The 14,442-nt window shown below is 46.7% G+C and overlaps 1 protein-coding gene across 1 annotated transcript; it reads right to left on the reverse strand.

Annotated features, from left to right (window-relative positions):
- Nucleotides 1-432: 432 nt before the first annotated feature.
- Nucleotides 433-4,558, reverse strand: LOC8051201 (thyrotropin-releasing hormone receptor). Its single transcript, XM_042287245.1, has 3 exons — nucleotides 3,724-4,558; nucleotides 3,217-3,236; nucleotides 433-600 (listed from the first exon to the last, which is right to left on the reverse strand). Exons 1-3 carry the CDS (start codon nucleotides 4,556-4,558, stop codon nucleotides 433-435), a joined length of 1,023 nt encoding a protein of 340 aa, XP_042143179.1.
- Between the last annotated feature and the right edge of the window lie 9,884 nt (nucleotides 4,559-14,442).

The raw sequence follows: 14,442 nt of genomic DNA on the forward strand, positions 1-14,442 counted from the left end.
GTGTGTGTGTGTGTGGGGGGGGGGGGGGGGGGGCGAAGAAATGCATTTTTGGTTGGGGGGCTGAGCACGGAAAACGCCATGTTCCGCGTCCCACTGCAGATGGCGTGTTCATCTTTTAACGAAACCCGGGGCTCGGCATTCCCCAGGGTATTTGCGTTGATCAGAGTGACTGTCTCTCCGCGTGCTGAGGACGAAAGTGGACAGCCGGGCCTTTTCGTCGGCACTCGTATTGTTAGGTAAAGAAACGAACACTGCTCACCGATACAACAAAATTAGCTATCATTCAACCCGCGCTATCTTCAGCTGCACCGCATGCGTATAAATATCTGGCCGCCAGTTGGTGACACTTAGGAGAACCGGTTGCTAACAAAGTGCGGGTGGAAGATGGGGTTAGTGACGTTCATCGCATGTTCGACTGGTGCGACTAGAATACTACTCCAGACTTCGGACGGAATACTTCGAGGACTTCGTCGGTCTTATAGTGAAGCCGAAAAGAACCCTACTCTTCGCTCTAGCAATCCGCTTTCTTGCACGACTGAAACGAGGGCGTGCGTGCAAGGCGCTTCGCCACACCCACAGGCCGCAACACGATAGTCGTTCCTACAATTACCGTGGAAGATGCACACGTGTGGCAACTACTCGGATAATAGAAGAACCCGGTGTACCACACGAACCTGTACGAGTAAAACGCACAGTCGCGAACTACACGAGGCCTCTTTACGTTACGCAAATCGTAATATGCTTTCGAAGGGTATAGAATATGTGCGATTTCAAAGCCGTAAATTCTCTGGTGCGGCATTTTTTTTTTTTTTCAAGATCTCTTTAAACGATTGTCGCGCATGAGTGAATTTCAATCATATTCCCAACCCGTTTCTTTTTTTTTTTCTTTTTGACGTGTGTTGCAGTTTTTTTTTTTTTTTTTATTGTTAGGTTTGTGGATGATCCCGGGTGGCTGGTAGCGTTCGGCGTCGGCCTCGCGAGGACTCTCTAGGGTCACCGGCACTTCAAAAAACGCACAGGGCATGGCGAGCCCCAAGCAGCTTATTATCACACTTCAGCCAATCAAATTGCGGCATTAGCCATAATAAACTGCTCGGAATTCGCCACGCCCTTCATTTATTAAGCTGTTCGTAACAATAGTAAACTGAGAAAAAAAATATTCGCCTTTTTAAGGCCTGTTCACATATACAGCGGAGCGCTAAGTTAGCGCTACGTGAGCGCTCCAAGGAGCGCTCATGTGGCGCTTTCTAGCGCGTGACTTCAATCTAATATAGCGCGTGGTTAGCGCTTTAGTAGCGCCTTGTTGGCGCTCGAGTGGTGCCTTGATAGCGCTTCAGTAGCGCCGTGTTAGCGCTTCAGTAGCACTTCTTGTACCGCGGTGCTGCCGATTAGCGCGTGCACCGCGGTTCCGGTTCCTGTGGTTGGGTGTGCATCAGCAGCACCATGGCGGACATGTAGGATGCTGAAATAGAAATGCAACAAATTCTCTTACATACGCGATTAGTGCATATGTGTGTGGACGGCTTAACGCCCAAAAGAGCCTTCTGGGTGCGCGAAATCTTTCGCCACCGAGATACCGACGGGTACCCGGCGAACCTAGTTCCTAGGCTGAGGGACTGAGACACAGAGCTCTTTCGAAGGCGATTATTTTTAACTGCGTGTTTTTAAAACCAGGGTCACACATATCGAATAGAAAGCGATGAGATCGTACCCAATCAATTAGTCGCTCAGAGTCCATGACTCTGGAGCGCCTGCCGGACCCTTTGCTTGGAGAGCGGATCATTTACTTCCTCTTCCTTCAATGCCAAATGAAAAACAGCAACGAAGGAATCGCCGTGCACGCGCTATTCAGCAGCAGCAAGCACGGCACAAGGAGCGCGAGAGCGCTAACAAAGCGCTTCTGAAGCGCTAACAGAGCGCTAATAAAGGGGTATTCACACGAGGGAGAAATCCCGGGGATTTCTCCCCGGCACGCGCATCCCATGACGAAAACGTCAGGCTTTGCGATGTGCAAAAGCCTCGGGTTTTCATCAGGTAATGCGCGCGTCCCGGTGAGAAACCCCCGGGATTTCTTCCTCGTGTGAATACCCCTTAAAGCGCTTCTGAAGCGCTAACAGAGCGCTGCTGAAGCGCTAACCGAGCACTACATCACGCGCTAGGAAGCGCCACATGAGCGCTGCTCACGTAGCGCTAACTTAGCGTTCCGCTGTATCTGTGAACCGGCCTTTAAGGAGAGCCAGTGGAGCGCCCCGAGCCAAAACAGCGAGTCAGCTTTTCTTCTTATTACATTCCCCCCCTTCCCTCAAATGTTCGGCGCCTACCTCGTGTAACTTGGTTGAGCAAGTGCATGCATTCGAGCTGTTTCGCAAGATAAGCCAGATTTCTCCGTTGGGGTGTGGCGCGCGAAGCACCCGATCGGAGGGTAAACGGGGTTATCTCACAGAACCAACCGCGCGCACTCATCGCAGATACGGAGGTGAGTTGAAAAAAAAAATTACTCTGAAGGGCTATTAGTAAGAAGTATTAGTAATAAAGGTAACTAGTACCTTTCGTCCTCACTTACTCAAGTAGCAAACAAGAAGGTTAACTCGTTAGCGAATGTAAAAAGTAACACGCCACTGCACCTCTGTATAGTTGCGCCTTACTTTTCTCGCTTCGTTTTTAAGTTGACGTCACTCGAAGCTTTAAAGTCCCCATTAGTTTTGGACAGAAAAAGCGATCGTGCAGATTCAAGTAATGTTGGCCTTGCCAATTTTCCGCCTTGTCCATCTGTAACTTTTGAATCGTGTCGTAACGGAGCAAAGAAGGGTTAATAATAATAGGCAATTTTAGCATAGCGTTAGCGCGGGCTACAGCATTCGATACGGCATTGCTACGGGAAGCTAGCGCTGCCCCTTCGAAGCATGCTCTCGAGCGCGCGTCACGAGCCGTACAACGCGCCCTCGGTAGCCAGCGGTAACGTTCTGCTGAAACAACCTATTATTCGTGTTGTGCACGTTTCTCAGCAAAAGTGACTGAATACCGTCGCTCGTTGCTCGCTTTATAAACAAAGAAAAATACGCGATTAGGTTTTGTTTGCGAAAGGAAACTTAGTCATTGAACTGTTATTGACAAACGGGACAACGTAACTATTGCGCTTTGAGCACAGTTTCAAGAAATGCGCGACGACTCTACTAACCAGTTTTGTCAAATCATCGTCGTCTCCTGGGGTCGCACTAATATCTGCACAACTTTCACTACGTTGCTCGTACAAGGTTATCTCCGAAAATAAATAAACCGTGGGTAATTTATCTTGAGTTCCCGAAAGAATTTGAGACCATACGCGATTAGCATGATCGAAACTGATTGTTGAGCGATATGCCAAGAGCAGTGAAGTTTAATTAGCCCGGCAAAACCAGCAAACACTCTGTCAAAACTGACAGGTTGAGGCAAAACCAAAATCTTTTGGCCCAGCAATTTTTTTTTTTTTTTTCAGAATTAGTACAAGATATAACTTTTGCTGATGATTTCAGATATAAACTCGGTATACGCGCTGATGATCTAAGCTAACCGTCTCCAACTTGAGACAACAATTGAAAAAATCGAAAACACGCATATCAGCATGTTCCGGAGAAGGATCCGTCCAGTTAGCCATAAGGAGGCCGTGGTCCCCACGAAGAGGAAGCAAGTTCATTCTCCGGGTTCATTGAAAATTCAAATTAAGGCAAAATGTAAAGAATCGGCCTACTTGGACTCTGGAGCTGCTGTTGCTGGCAGACTTCTTAGAGTCTGTCCCGTTGGCCTTGGCAGAAAAGTTGGACTGAAAGAGCACCCTGGCCATGAGTCCGTAGAGGACGCAGGAGAGCAGCAGCGGCACGACGTAGAAGAGGATGATGTCGGCGAAGAAGTAGCTTCGGTAGTGGTGGCGTGACAGGGCGAAGGTGCATGTCTCTATGTTCTCGTGTCCCTTGTAGTAGACCGCCTCGGTGGTGGTGAGCGCCAGCCACGGGGAGCAGTAGGAGCAGGCGAACAGCCAGACGCCCAGGATGATCTTCTTGGCCCGCTTGACGGTGCACACGGTCTGAGCCTTCATGGGTAAACAGATGGCGATGTATCGCTCCACCGTAAACGCCGTGATGGATAGGGACGAGGCGTTGATGCCTAGGTACTGAAGAAAGATGAAGAGGGCGCAGCCCGCCCGTCCCCAGATCCACTCGTCACCCAGCACGTAGTACGAAATAATCTCGTTGGGTACCGAGGCCACCAGGACCATGAAGTCAGCCACGGACAGGCTGACCAGGTAGCAATTGGTCGGCGTGTGCATGCTGCGTGTGCGCATGACCACGATGACGACCATGATGTTGCCAAGGACACCGACCCCGAAGATGATGCCTTGGAAAATGGTGCCGATGATGCGGTAGTTGACCGAGTAATAGGTGGGGTCCTGGTAGGTCCTGTTGAAAGCGACGGTCGGCATGCTTTCGTTGCCGCCCGCTTCCCACGAAGGGACTGCGGTGCTCACCTCCATCATGGCTATGGTCGGGAGAAGGGTGGGAATGACCAGAGCTGCAGTCGCCATCGAATTAAGGATAGTAACGTTTTGTTCCTACCCTAGACGCGGAGGTTTCTACTAGCGGGGACTAGTTGGACATATGTGGCAATCGGTACATTGGGCACGGTACCCCGGAACGGGACGATCCATTTGTACGTGACACGCCGATTGGCGAAAGTCCGGGAAGCAAGTTGCGCGAAGTTCGGCTGCAGAGTCCGGCGCTCGGAACCCGAGTGAGCGGGGGCGTTGGGGGCCGTTCTTTGCCCTCTTTCTCTCCCGACGTGGGCCCGCCAGAGAGCGTCGCGACCTGTTGCTATGGCAACGGCAGCGGCAGCGATGTGGCGCCTTCTGTGGACCGCCTCTCGCTTTTCGTCCCGCTCGTCTCCGAACACGGGGTTGGCGCCCACGCGTAGTCCGTGTACTGGGCTGTTTTGGTATGGCAGGCTTCCTAGGTTTGGCAGGATTGTTTGTGAAGCGCGGCTGCCTTTACAACGAAGGCGAGACGTGGGGAGCAAAACGAGAGTGAGAACCGAACGGGCGGACCGCTTTATTGAGGGCGGCCCCGTTTAAACGTTGTGTTGAGAGCGCCGTGGAAAGCAAGCCGAAGACGGCCGACGTAAAATGGAATGTTCAGCCGGATAAGGGACAAATGTCCATGGTTTTGTCCTCCGTTTCTACCAATGATTTTAGAGATGAAACTCGGAAAAACACTGGGACACGTAACAAACGTTTTATAACAATCGATATTTAATATGTGGAAATGGCGTTTTATTTGCGGCGGCTAAACATTTATGTTGGGTTTTCTGTTGTTGTGTAAAGTGAGCAACATAATTACTCTCGTTCGATCTCAATTTGCACTGGTTTGTAAAAGGCAAAATTATGATGACAAGACCTAGAAATTTCAACTTCACCACTCCGCTAGATTTTATGTTAGGAATAAAAAAAAAATATAAAACTAATGAATGAATTGAAAACAGCGCGAAAAGACGGGGACCCGACAAAGAAATGACACGGACGCAGCGCTGACTTACAACTTGGCAGAAGTCGGTTGGCTTGTTTCTGCAAAAAAGTTTGAAGCTGTTTCAGATTCACGATCCTTTTTCTTGTGAAGAGTTCTGATAATGTCATTTCTTTTCTTAAATACAACCAGCGCACTAGATTTATGGCCTGCTCGTTCGATATTAAGGATTTGTCTTACTCCTTGCCACATAATGGACTCCTTACCTGCATTCGTGACTGCATCGATGTGTTTGGTGCAGTTGCCTTTCGAAATGCTGCGGGACGTTTAGTTGAAGGCTTCATAGAGCTCCTTGATATGTATCTGAGGTCGACCTTTTTCGACTTGGTAGGGTAACATCTATTTGCAACGTCTAGGGGTTCTTGCATTTCCCCCGTGCTTAGCGACTTGTTTTTAGCGAGCCTTGATCGCAATATCTTTGAACGCTTGGGGAAACCAAAGTTGCAAAGGTCTTCCGGTATGTAGATGATTTTCTGGTTTTGTTAGATGCCGATGCCTTATGCTTTCTTTCGTCAATGACTCAAGTTTTAGGTATTTTTAGGGATTGCTTTTCGCCACTTGTTCTGACTCATGAGGTGCCTGAGGCAGGATGCATCCGATTTTTGGATTTGAATTTAACTATTTGTCCAGGTCATGTTTGTTGGAGCTATGCACCCCGTGCTGGGAAGCCACTGTTGCCATTCGAGTCCGCTCGCTCAAAAATTGTCAAGCGGGCGATTGCGAGGACTTGCTATACACATGCGCTGCGTAGGTCTTGTTATGATAAAATTAAACATAGCTTTGACAGGCAAACTGAACGCCTCGCAGATGCTGGATTTCCCTCCCACGTGTTAACAACGGTCGCTGAGTCTTTGCTGAAAGATATCAAAAGCAGGCTAATGACACGTTAAGAAGAGGCCAACAACAGAAAGGGAAGGGAAAGAAGAAAGTTTGTAGTCATTCCCTAGATACACGGCTTGGCCCACAACCTAAAACGCATTGCAGGCAGGTGTGACGTCGACGTTTTATTCTCTGCTCCGGCCAAGTTGTCCAGGTTATACAGAGCTGTTAACCCTTCTTCGAGGGCGGCCACGGCTTGCAGTACGAGGCATCGAGATCGCTTCGTCTCGTGTTGTGAGGGGGTGGTTTATTCTCTCCCTCTGACGTGTGGCAAGCGCTACGTTGGCCACATTGGCCCGCTGTCTCAATGACAGGTTAAGAGAGCACGCTTATTGTGTCTCCACAACCGTGTCTGGTCATTTGGGCATTCATTGCCGCGAATGTGGTTGCCTACCCGACTTCTAACGGTGTGACGTTGTTAAGCGTCATTCGGACCAGCTTACTCGGGAAATTCTGGAGGCTGTTGAGATAGCGAGGTTGGGTGCAGCATGTGTAAGCAGTCCTTCTGTGTCCCTGTCAGGCAAAGAGATGAATTTTAGAGACGAAACTCCTTAGGGTCTAGCCTTGTCCGTCCGTCCGTCCGTCCGTCCGGACGGCGTCCGTGCTCACATAAAAATAAAAAAAATGTTTGCGCAGTCGACAGGATTCGAACCTGTGCGGGGAGACCCCAATGGATTTCTAGCCCACCGCCTTAACCACTCGGCCACGACTGCTGGACGAGTAGGGGGCTCTGAGATATGGTAGTAACTCAAGAGCTGGGGATGTCATGGATGAAACGTTGCATGTAGCCGCTCAACGTCTATACAGGAGAGGGCGCTGCGGTCGAATGCGTATATAATCGCGTTAAAGTTTGCATGCTTTGGCTCAACGTTTATAGACGAGAGGGCGCTGCGGTCAAATGCTCAAATGCGTATATAACCACGTTCCATACCACACATTCTGTTTCTGACGTGGACCGTTGACTTAAGCGGTGGAGATGCGTCCCCACGGCTTCTAGCGGATCCAAGCAGATCCGCTAGAAGAACCACTGGCTCTGCATTTCACCGACCATAAAGCAGTAATAATAAAGTGGAAACGCAACCCCGAACTCAGCACTACCTATGAGCAATAAAAAAAATCAGCACCATCAGCACTACCTATGAACAATAAAGTCAGTATCATCAGCACCACCAGAGCTTCGCCCCAATCAACATCATTCGCCATGTGGAGACGCGGTCACTTTTCTAATTTCCTGACTTGACTCGTTTTTTAGCACGTACTCTCTACGGCTGTGTCATGGCGCATTTTTATTATTTTTTAAATTTTTTATTGGTGATACATCACGTGGGCTGAATTCTTTCTTCACTTTTGTTCATGACAACGCAAGTATATGTCGCGATTTTGCGTTCAATAAATTCAGTTGTAAGTCAGCGCGTGTCGCTCCTTTGTCTGGTCCTCGTTTTTTCACGCTGTTTTTAATTTCGAAGTATGTACCAACTCGCACAAGCCTCAACTTTAGTAATGAATAAAAATGATTTTGTAGGGTGCTGTTTGTATCAGTATGTCATTGTTTAATCGCAATTGATTTAGTAGTTCAAACATTTATTGCTATATATATATATGCGTGAAAAGGGGTTGCGCCGGGCCAGGTAGACGTAGATGGTGGAAAAGAAAATGATCCTCGGAAACGGCTAATAAAATATTATAATAAATCCAACATATCGAGTGGGGACCGCTCTTCGTCAGGGTGATTACTTATTCTTTGTTTCTCTAGGATTGATCCCGTCGTCTTCCGTAGTCTTGCTGCCATTGCAGAAAGTGTCCTTGGCGCGTTTTCACTTCCATCACCAAAACACTAAGAACAAAATAATCATAAATGAAAAATAAAAATTATAAAAAATAATATAAATGATTCGAGGGTTTATGCTGCTTGTTTTAGCCAAGTAGGTATGTCCGGACTTGCATTAATCCCGCGGGTAAGTGATTTGAATTTGTGAATAAAGTACGGCTCTCTTAGTTCTCTTTCGCGATCTGAACTGAATCCAGATTGAAGAAGCATGACTGTTATTGCATGAAAATTGTGATTCAGTAGGTTCATGTGTTTGGAAAGTGGGAGGTGTGAGAGGGAGTGGACGTGTGATTTGTATTTGTTAAATCGTAGTCTGAAAGGGGTTCCGGTTCGGCCTATGTTGTCCATATCGCACAGGTTGCATCGTAACACGTAAATGACGCTTGTCATATCGCAGTTTAGAGTTGCAGTAATTTTGAAAGAGAAATCTGATTTGGCGCTCTTAATTTGGTTGAAGCCTATCATGTGGTCGCAAACCTGGCATCGCGACTTTCCGCAAGGCTGGCATCCAAAAGATTGTGAAGATGAGCTTTTGGACTGTACCAAGATGTCCTTGAGGTTCCTGCCTCATCGGTAAACTACTCGTGGTGGCTCTGGAAACAATGTGTTAAGTTTGTCGTTCTGCTGTAGATCCTGAAGTGTTTTTTTAGAATAATATTGAAATTTGGGAGGCCGAAAGCTGTGCCGTCTGTTTCGTCCTCTTGTGTGTTTCTTTCGTTTTAAGTCAATGGCCGAATAAGTAACTACAATGTTGGTTTGCTGATTTTTAGGTACACTGGATCGAGTCTGATTAATAAGTTGTGATCCATCAAGTGCTCGGGCTTTGTCGATGGCCTTGTCAACAATTCAAAGTAGATATTTTTGTTCAGTGAGCACTGTTTTTAGACTTTCTTGCTTTGCGATCAAGATCAGTTAAGTTGGAACAAATTCATCTGAACCTTTGAGCTTGGGAGAACAGAATGCTGGTTTTACAATGCTTAGGGTGTCAACTGTGAAAATAAAGATACTTTTGGCGGTCTGTGGGCTTTCTGTATAGATTTGTTGAGAGGCTATTTCTATGAATTTCCATTGTTACGTCTAAAAACTCTATGTTAGTTTTAGAGTAGGAGTGCGAGAATTTTATATTGGGATGAATGGCGTTAAAATCACTAATGTATTTTAAATGTCTTCCTCTCTGTGTGGCCAAACTATAAAGATATCGTCGATGTATCGTTTATGACACAGTGACTGTAATTCATTGTTAGAGAGAAAGCGGTACTCTAGATCGGGGGGGGGGGGGGGGGCATGCTATAATTGGCCTAGTTTAGGGCCATCTTTGTGCCCATTGCTGTACCTTGTATCTGAAGAAAGTGCTTCCCTTCAAACTCGAAGTTGTTCTGCCCTAGATCTAATCTAAGTAGTGTCTCAACGACGTGATTGTTCACATAATTTTTTGGTGGACTTTTTTTATAAGCACTGACTACAGCATCGATACCGTCCCGGTGAGGAATGTTTGAGCGTAGCGACGTGATGTCCATGCATAGTGACCAAGAAAGCATTCGTTAAAATAATTAGTTTTGATATCTTGTGGAGGAAGTGATTTGGTTCCTTTATGAGAGAAGGAACTTTGGGTGGGAGGTTCATTAACAGAAAGTTAACACAATTTGAAATTCGTTTTGTAACTGTGTCTATTCCTGACACAATTGGTCGACCTGGATTTCCTGGTTTATGAATTTTGGACAGTGTGTAGAAACGCCCAGGTTTTGAATAGGTAGGCTTCATTGCTTTGTACATGTCTGTCAAAATTTCTTTGTTTTCGAGAAGGCATATTAGAGTTTCTGAAAAAAAAAACGCAGTCTGAGTTGTGACATTAAGCAATGCAAGCGTGACGTTTTGCATTGCTTAATGTCAAAACAGTGCGTTTTTAGTCTAAACATATGTTTCGGCATCGTCATTCGCTGAGCTGCCTTCGTACGTTGCGGTATTTGGCTCTCCGATTGTTTACGGGAAAGTAGACGCACGGGCTTTTTCTAGAGTGCTTATCAGGCGAGCCCGTTAAAGAACTTCAGAACGAACTCCTTTAAAATATCCTTGAACCAGCGCACGCCGGTAGGTGCGAGATCGCAAGCTTATTAACCGTCTCTTTCAAAAAGAGTTTGTTTGAAGCCCATCTGTCAAAGGTTTTAAAAGGCCCGAAGAACGAACTCTTTTAAAGATTTGATCATCAGCTCACGATCTCGACCCTGCGTGCTTATCGGCATGCGCCGGTTCGTCGGGTCTTTAAAGGATATTGTCTGATGATATTTGTACGTCATTACGTGTTTTGTCCTGGTCGCGGAGAGAGTGCCTAAATATAGTTAAATGGGCTTTTTGCCATATAAAAGGAAGTCCCAATATTTGTTATGATCCATTATGAGTTTCAATACAAAGCTGCACCTCAAATATCAGACGTTTCAATGGAGGGTCATTTTGCTACGTCACATCATGCCTTGGATCGTCTGGTCAGGGAGGCGACTGTTGTCATGCGAACTATGATGTGCGTCTCGTGTTTTGTTTCTAAATACACTCTTAAAAATTTCTGCGCGTGTAGTTACCCGCAAAACACTCGACGAGCCAATCTCTGCGATCTACGAAATCAGTTCAGAAAATGATGAGGCGAAACATCTGTTTAGACCTTAAGATTAAGCGGGTACAGAAACGAAAATTGAAATATACAAATTTCGTTTGGAAATGAGTCAAGCATGACAGATAATAACCGTAAATGATAATCACATGTTTGCATTTTTAATGACTGGCTATATTTTTCGTTCCAAACGGTGCACTCCAGTAAGCGCTCGTAGAGAAGCGAACGGCGAGCGCGATGCGTCATAAAATAATCGGCGCAAAAAAAAAAAAAAAAGATTTCTTGCATTTGTGACGTAGCAATGCTGGCGTGGTTATGAGCTTCGCTGCTGTTGGCGTTGTCAGCGTTGTGGTGGCGTCAATTGCGTCAACGCGTTACAACCGATCCGTACGAAGTACCTGTAGGGTGACGAGCGTGTGGCTGGCCCAACGAGCACGTAGCTTCCACAGCACTGTCAGCTTAAGCACGATCCATACCAACGCGTTTTTCTGCGCGCGTAGGCCGTGCGCTTCCCGGAAATTGCGTATTTCGTGACGTCGTGCCGATTCCTTGCGCCTTCCGGGCGCGCATAAGAAAGTTGGATGATTTCAACTTCTGAACGCGCACGAAAACGCGCTGTGACGTAGTAGGGCGCTCCTCTCCCAGCCAATCAATGGAGGGCACCAGTTCCGGCTCCGCGTTGCTTCGCCGTTTGGCGCAGTTGCTCTCCGCTCGCCCGAAAGCGCACCGTCCGAACCAAAGCGCATGCTGGTGACTCAGAAAGCGAAGCGAAAACAGCAAAAACGTCAGGAAATGCGCAATTTCCGGGGAGCGCACGACCTCCGCGCGCACAAAAACGCGTTAGTTTGGATCGCGTTTTATGCGAGAACGTGGTAGGGAAAGCAACTTTTGTCCGAGTTTTGAGCGACGGCTAGTCTTCTAGGGGGAGAATGGCGGTATCCGGGTGCAGAAACGAGGGTTCGAGGTCACTACTTTCCGTATTCTTCAACTGTTTGGTACAATGCTCTATTTGTGAGTTGAGGAGGAAAGCTAAGAAGCAAAAGTCGAAAGATCGTTTCATGACAGCTTTAAACAGTTGAGCGTACTTCCAGAGAGCGGCACTGCTCTGATGTTTAGCGCGGAAATTGTTACATCATGACCGACGTAGCAAGATCCAAAACGCTGCTGGATTACCTCCCAACTAAGCTTCACAGACATCCACGAGGTGCACGTTGAAATATTGTTTACTTAGCTTTAAATTTAGTTTCCTTGTGCTTTTGAACGAAAGACTGGTGTTTTTGAGGTAACACATTTAAGCTAGAAAATGAAAGCCGGACTTTTGTTTCCGTACCCCTTTAAGTCTGCACTGTGGCATTACGCAATGCGAGCATGACGCTTTGTATTGCGTAATACCACAGCGCAGACTTCATTTTTAGGTCTAAAACTCTAAACGGATGTTCCGCCTCATCAGTCGCTGAGCTCATTTCCTAGATCGCAGTGATTGGCACATTGAGTGTTTTGCGGGTAATTAAACGCGCAGGCATTTTTACAGTGTATACAGAATGTTGGGCTGTACCCCGTTGAAATGCGTTTCTCAGGCTGCAATTCCCAAAGGCGTAAGAAAAAAATTGCACCTGTTATCTGGATATTAAAGTCGTTCACATATGCAGCGCAGCGCTAATCCACTGCTCATTTATCGCTGAAGACAACGTCGTACCTAAAACATGGCAACGGTGTGTCATAGTACACATGACTCCGCTGACTTGTTTTATTTTGAAATGTTCGATGGCGTACGCAAAGAACAGTGTCGGTGAACCGAACTTGCCCCATTACCATAAGTCTTGTCTTTCTCAACACGAAGTCATCTTAAAAGACCCATTTCAAAAGTGCACGCCGTGTAGTAGCTGCTGTGCTAATTGTCTAAGCCGCCATTGTTTGGGCAGAGGTACTCCGAGATTGTATGGGACACGAGGGTACCGTCAGCGTTCGACTTGAGCTCGGCTCAGCTCGAGTGAACGAGTGGTGCGTCATCGCTCGGCGAGGACTCGCATCCAATCACGCGCCTCGTACCCAAGAAATGGCGACCGCCAATGTTGCTTGATGGGGTTTCGGGAAAAAAAAAAAGTTTATTGGATCTCACGATCGGACATCGCAGCGTTTGAAGTTGCGAAGAGAAAACCCCTGTCGCTGACTGGAAGGAATGCAGTGCTGAATCATCGCTGTAATCAGCTCTCTTTAATTGCATGAGGATACGTCAGAAGTTCCACTGTTACCAACGCAACGAAAGTGCCGTTTATTTTGAGGACCCAATCTGAGCGGCTTTAGCTCGAATTCGAATTTAATAGGCCCTTTTCAGAAGTCGGTCTAGCCATCCTGTTCAGAGCCAAACCCGGCGCTCTAATGGCTGCGTTGTACAGCTTTTTTCCCGTCAAGAAAAGCGTGGGTATTCGAAAAAGCATAGAGCAGAAACCGAGCAATTGATCCTAACAAACTGATCCTTTTGCATCGCCTTCAATTCACGAAGTAAACGGTGCTTTATTTAGGCGACCTTGTTCTCATATCACCGAGCCGAAATGCTGGAACTTTTGAGAATGACACTAGATGTGGTTCTGACTTTTGAAAAAAAGTTATACTACTCGGTCAAAAAAGAATAAAAGGTAAGCAACGACAATTAAATATAGTCATTCAAATAAAGTCAATAAGAAATAAATCTAATCTACTTGAAGACAAACTTTTACGGAATAATCTTTTTAAAAGACTTCGTTCCGAAGAGCTTTAAAGAGTCCGTGAAACAGGTGCATATGCAGGCGGGGAATAAATGTCAATATTCCTGAAATCACACCAGTTTTTCTAAGCTGAAATGAATGACAGGTTCTTCGGAAAAATAATAGAGAACATGTTATTTTATCTTACTTTTTTCTACCCTTTGACGCTCTTTGTGTGCATTTCTTTTAGATTTAAATCAAAAGAATCATCGATGAAGAAATATTTATAGGGGGTTATGTAATAATTGGAGGATTTTGTTTACTTCTATCTTCCACTTCGTTCGTCAGCAACGTGATACACTAGGGAGTGTTTGTAGTATACGCACAGGAACAAACGCAAGCGCCGAGCGTTTGAGTTAGCGTTGTGTGCTCCACACTGCGCATGCGCGTCGTCACCATTGGCCAATCCGAGACGCCGTTTTGGGGCTCCACGCTCGCTCAGTGTGGAACGCGCAACGCTCACGCAAACGCACGGTAGTTGTGTTTGCTCGTATACGCGATACTAAAACCCGCGTGCGTTTTTTTCGCGTTCGTGACCGAATGCGAAAAAAAAAAATAGTACACTGCGTTTCACCGCATGTCCGGCAAAAGGAGCTCTCTGGTCGCCGCCATTTTGCGACTGGAGCGACCCCTATCAGCCAGAAATTTCTGCCACCTGTCTGAGCTGTGGAGACCCCGGTAAGCACGACTCATTGTGCATTCGGAGTTCGCCGGATTTTTTTTGTAAGTTTTTTTCACTTTATTTGCCTGTTTAGGATGCTCACCCTTTTCTCTGTTATCTCCCGCTGTGAGAACCAGGGAATACCAGGACTCCTAGCGTGCTCGGCCTTCGCAAGAAAC

The sequence above is a fragment of the Ixodes scapularis genome, unplaced genomic scaffold (assembly GCF_016920785.2).
Source record: "Ixodes scapularis isolate PalLabHiFi unplaced genomic scaffold, ASM1692078v2 PGA_scaffold9__187_contigs__length_104089568, whole genome shotgun sequence".
Classification (NCBI taxonomy): domain Eukaryota; kingdom Metazoa; phylum Arthropoda; class Arachnida; order Ixodida; family Ixodidae; genus Ixodes; species Ixodes scapularis.

Bases quoted from the DNA above. Each gene is read 5' to 3' on its own strand.
- LOC8051201 (XM_042287245.1), bottom strand. From the start codon at position 4,558: ATGGCGACTGCAGCTCTGGTCATTCCCACCCTTCTCCCGACCATAGCC. The intron at 3,237-3,723 runs GCCGATTCTTTA...CGAGCAACGTAG, and splicing joins CAGCTCCAGAGTCCAAGTAG to TGAAAGTTGTGCAGATATTA. The intron at 601-3,216 runs GTGCGACCCCAG...CGGTAATTGTAG, and splicing joins TGAAAGTTGTGCAGATATTA to GAACGACTATCGTGTTGCGG.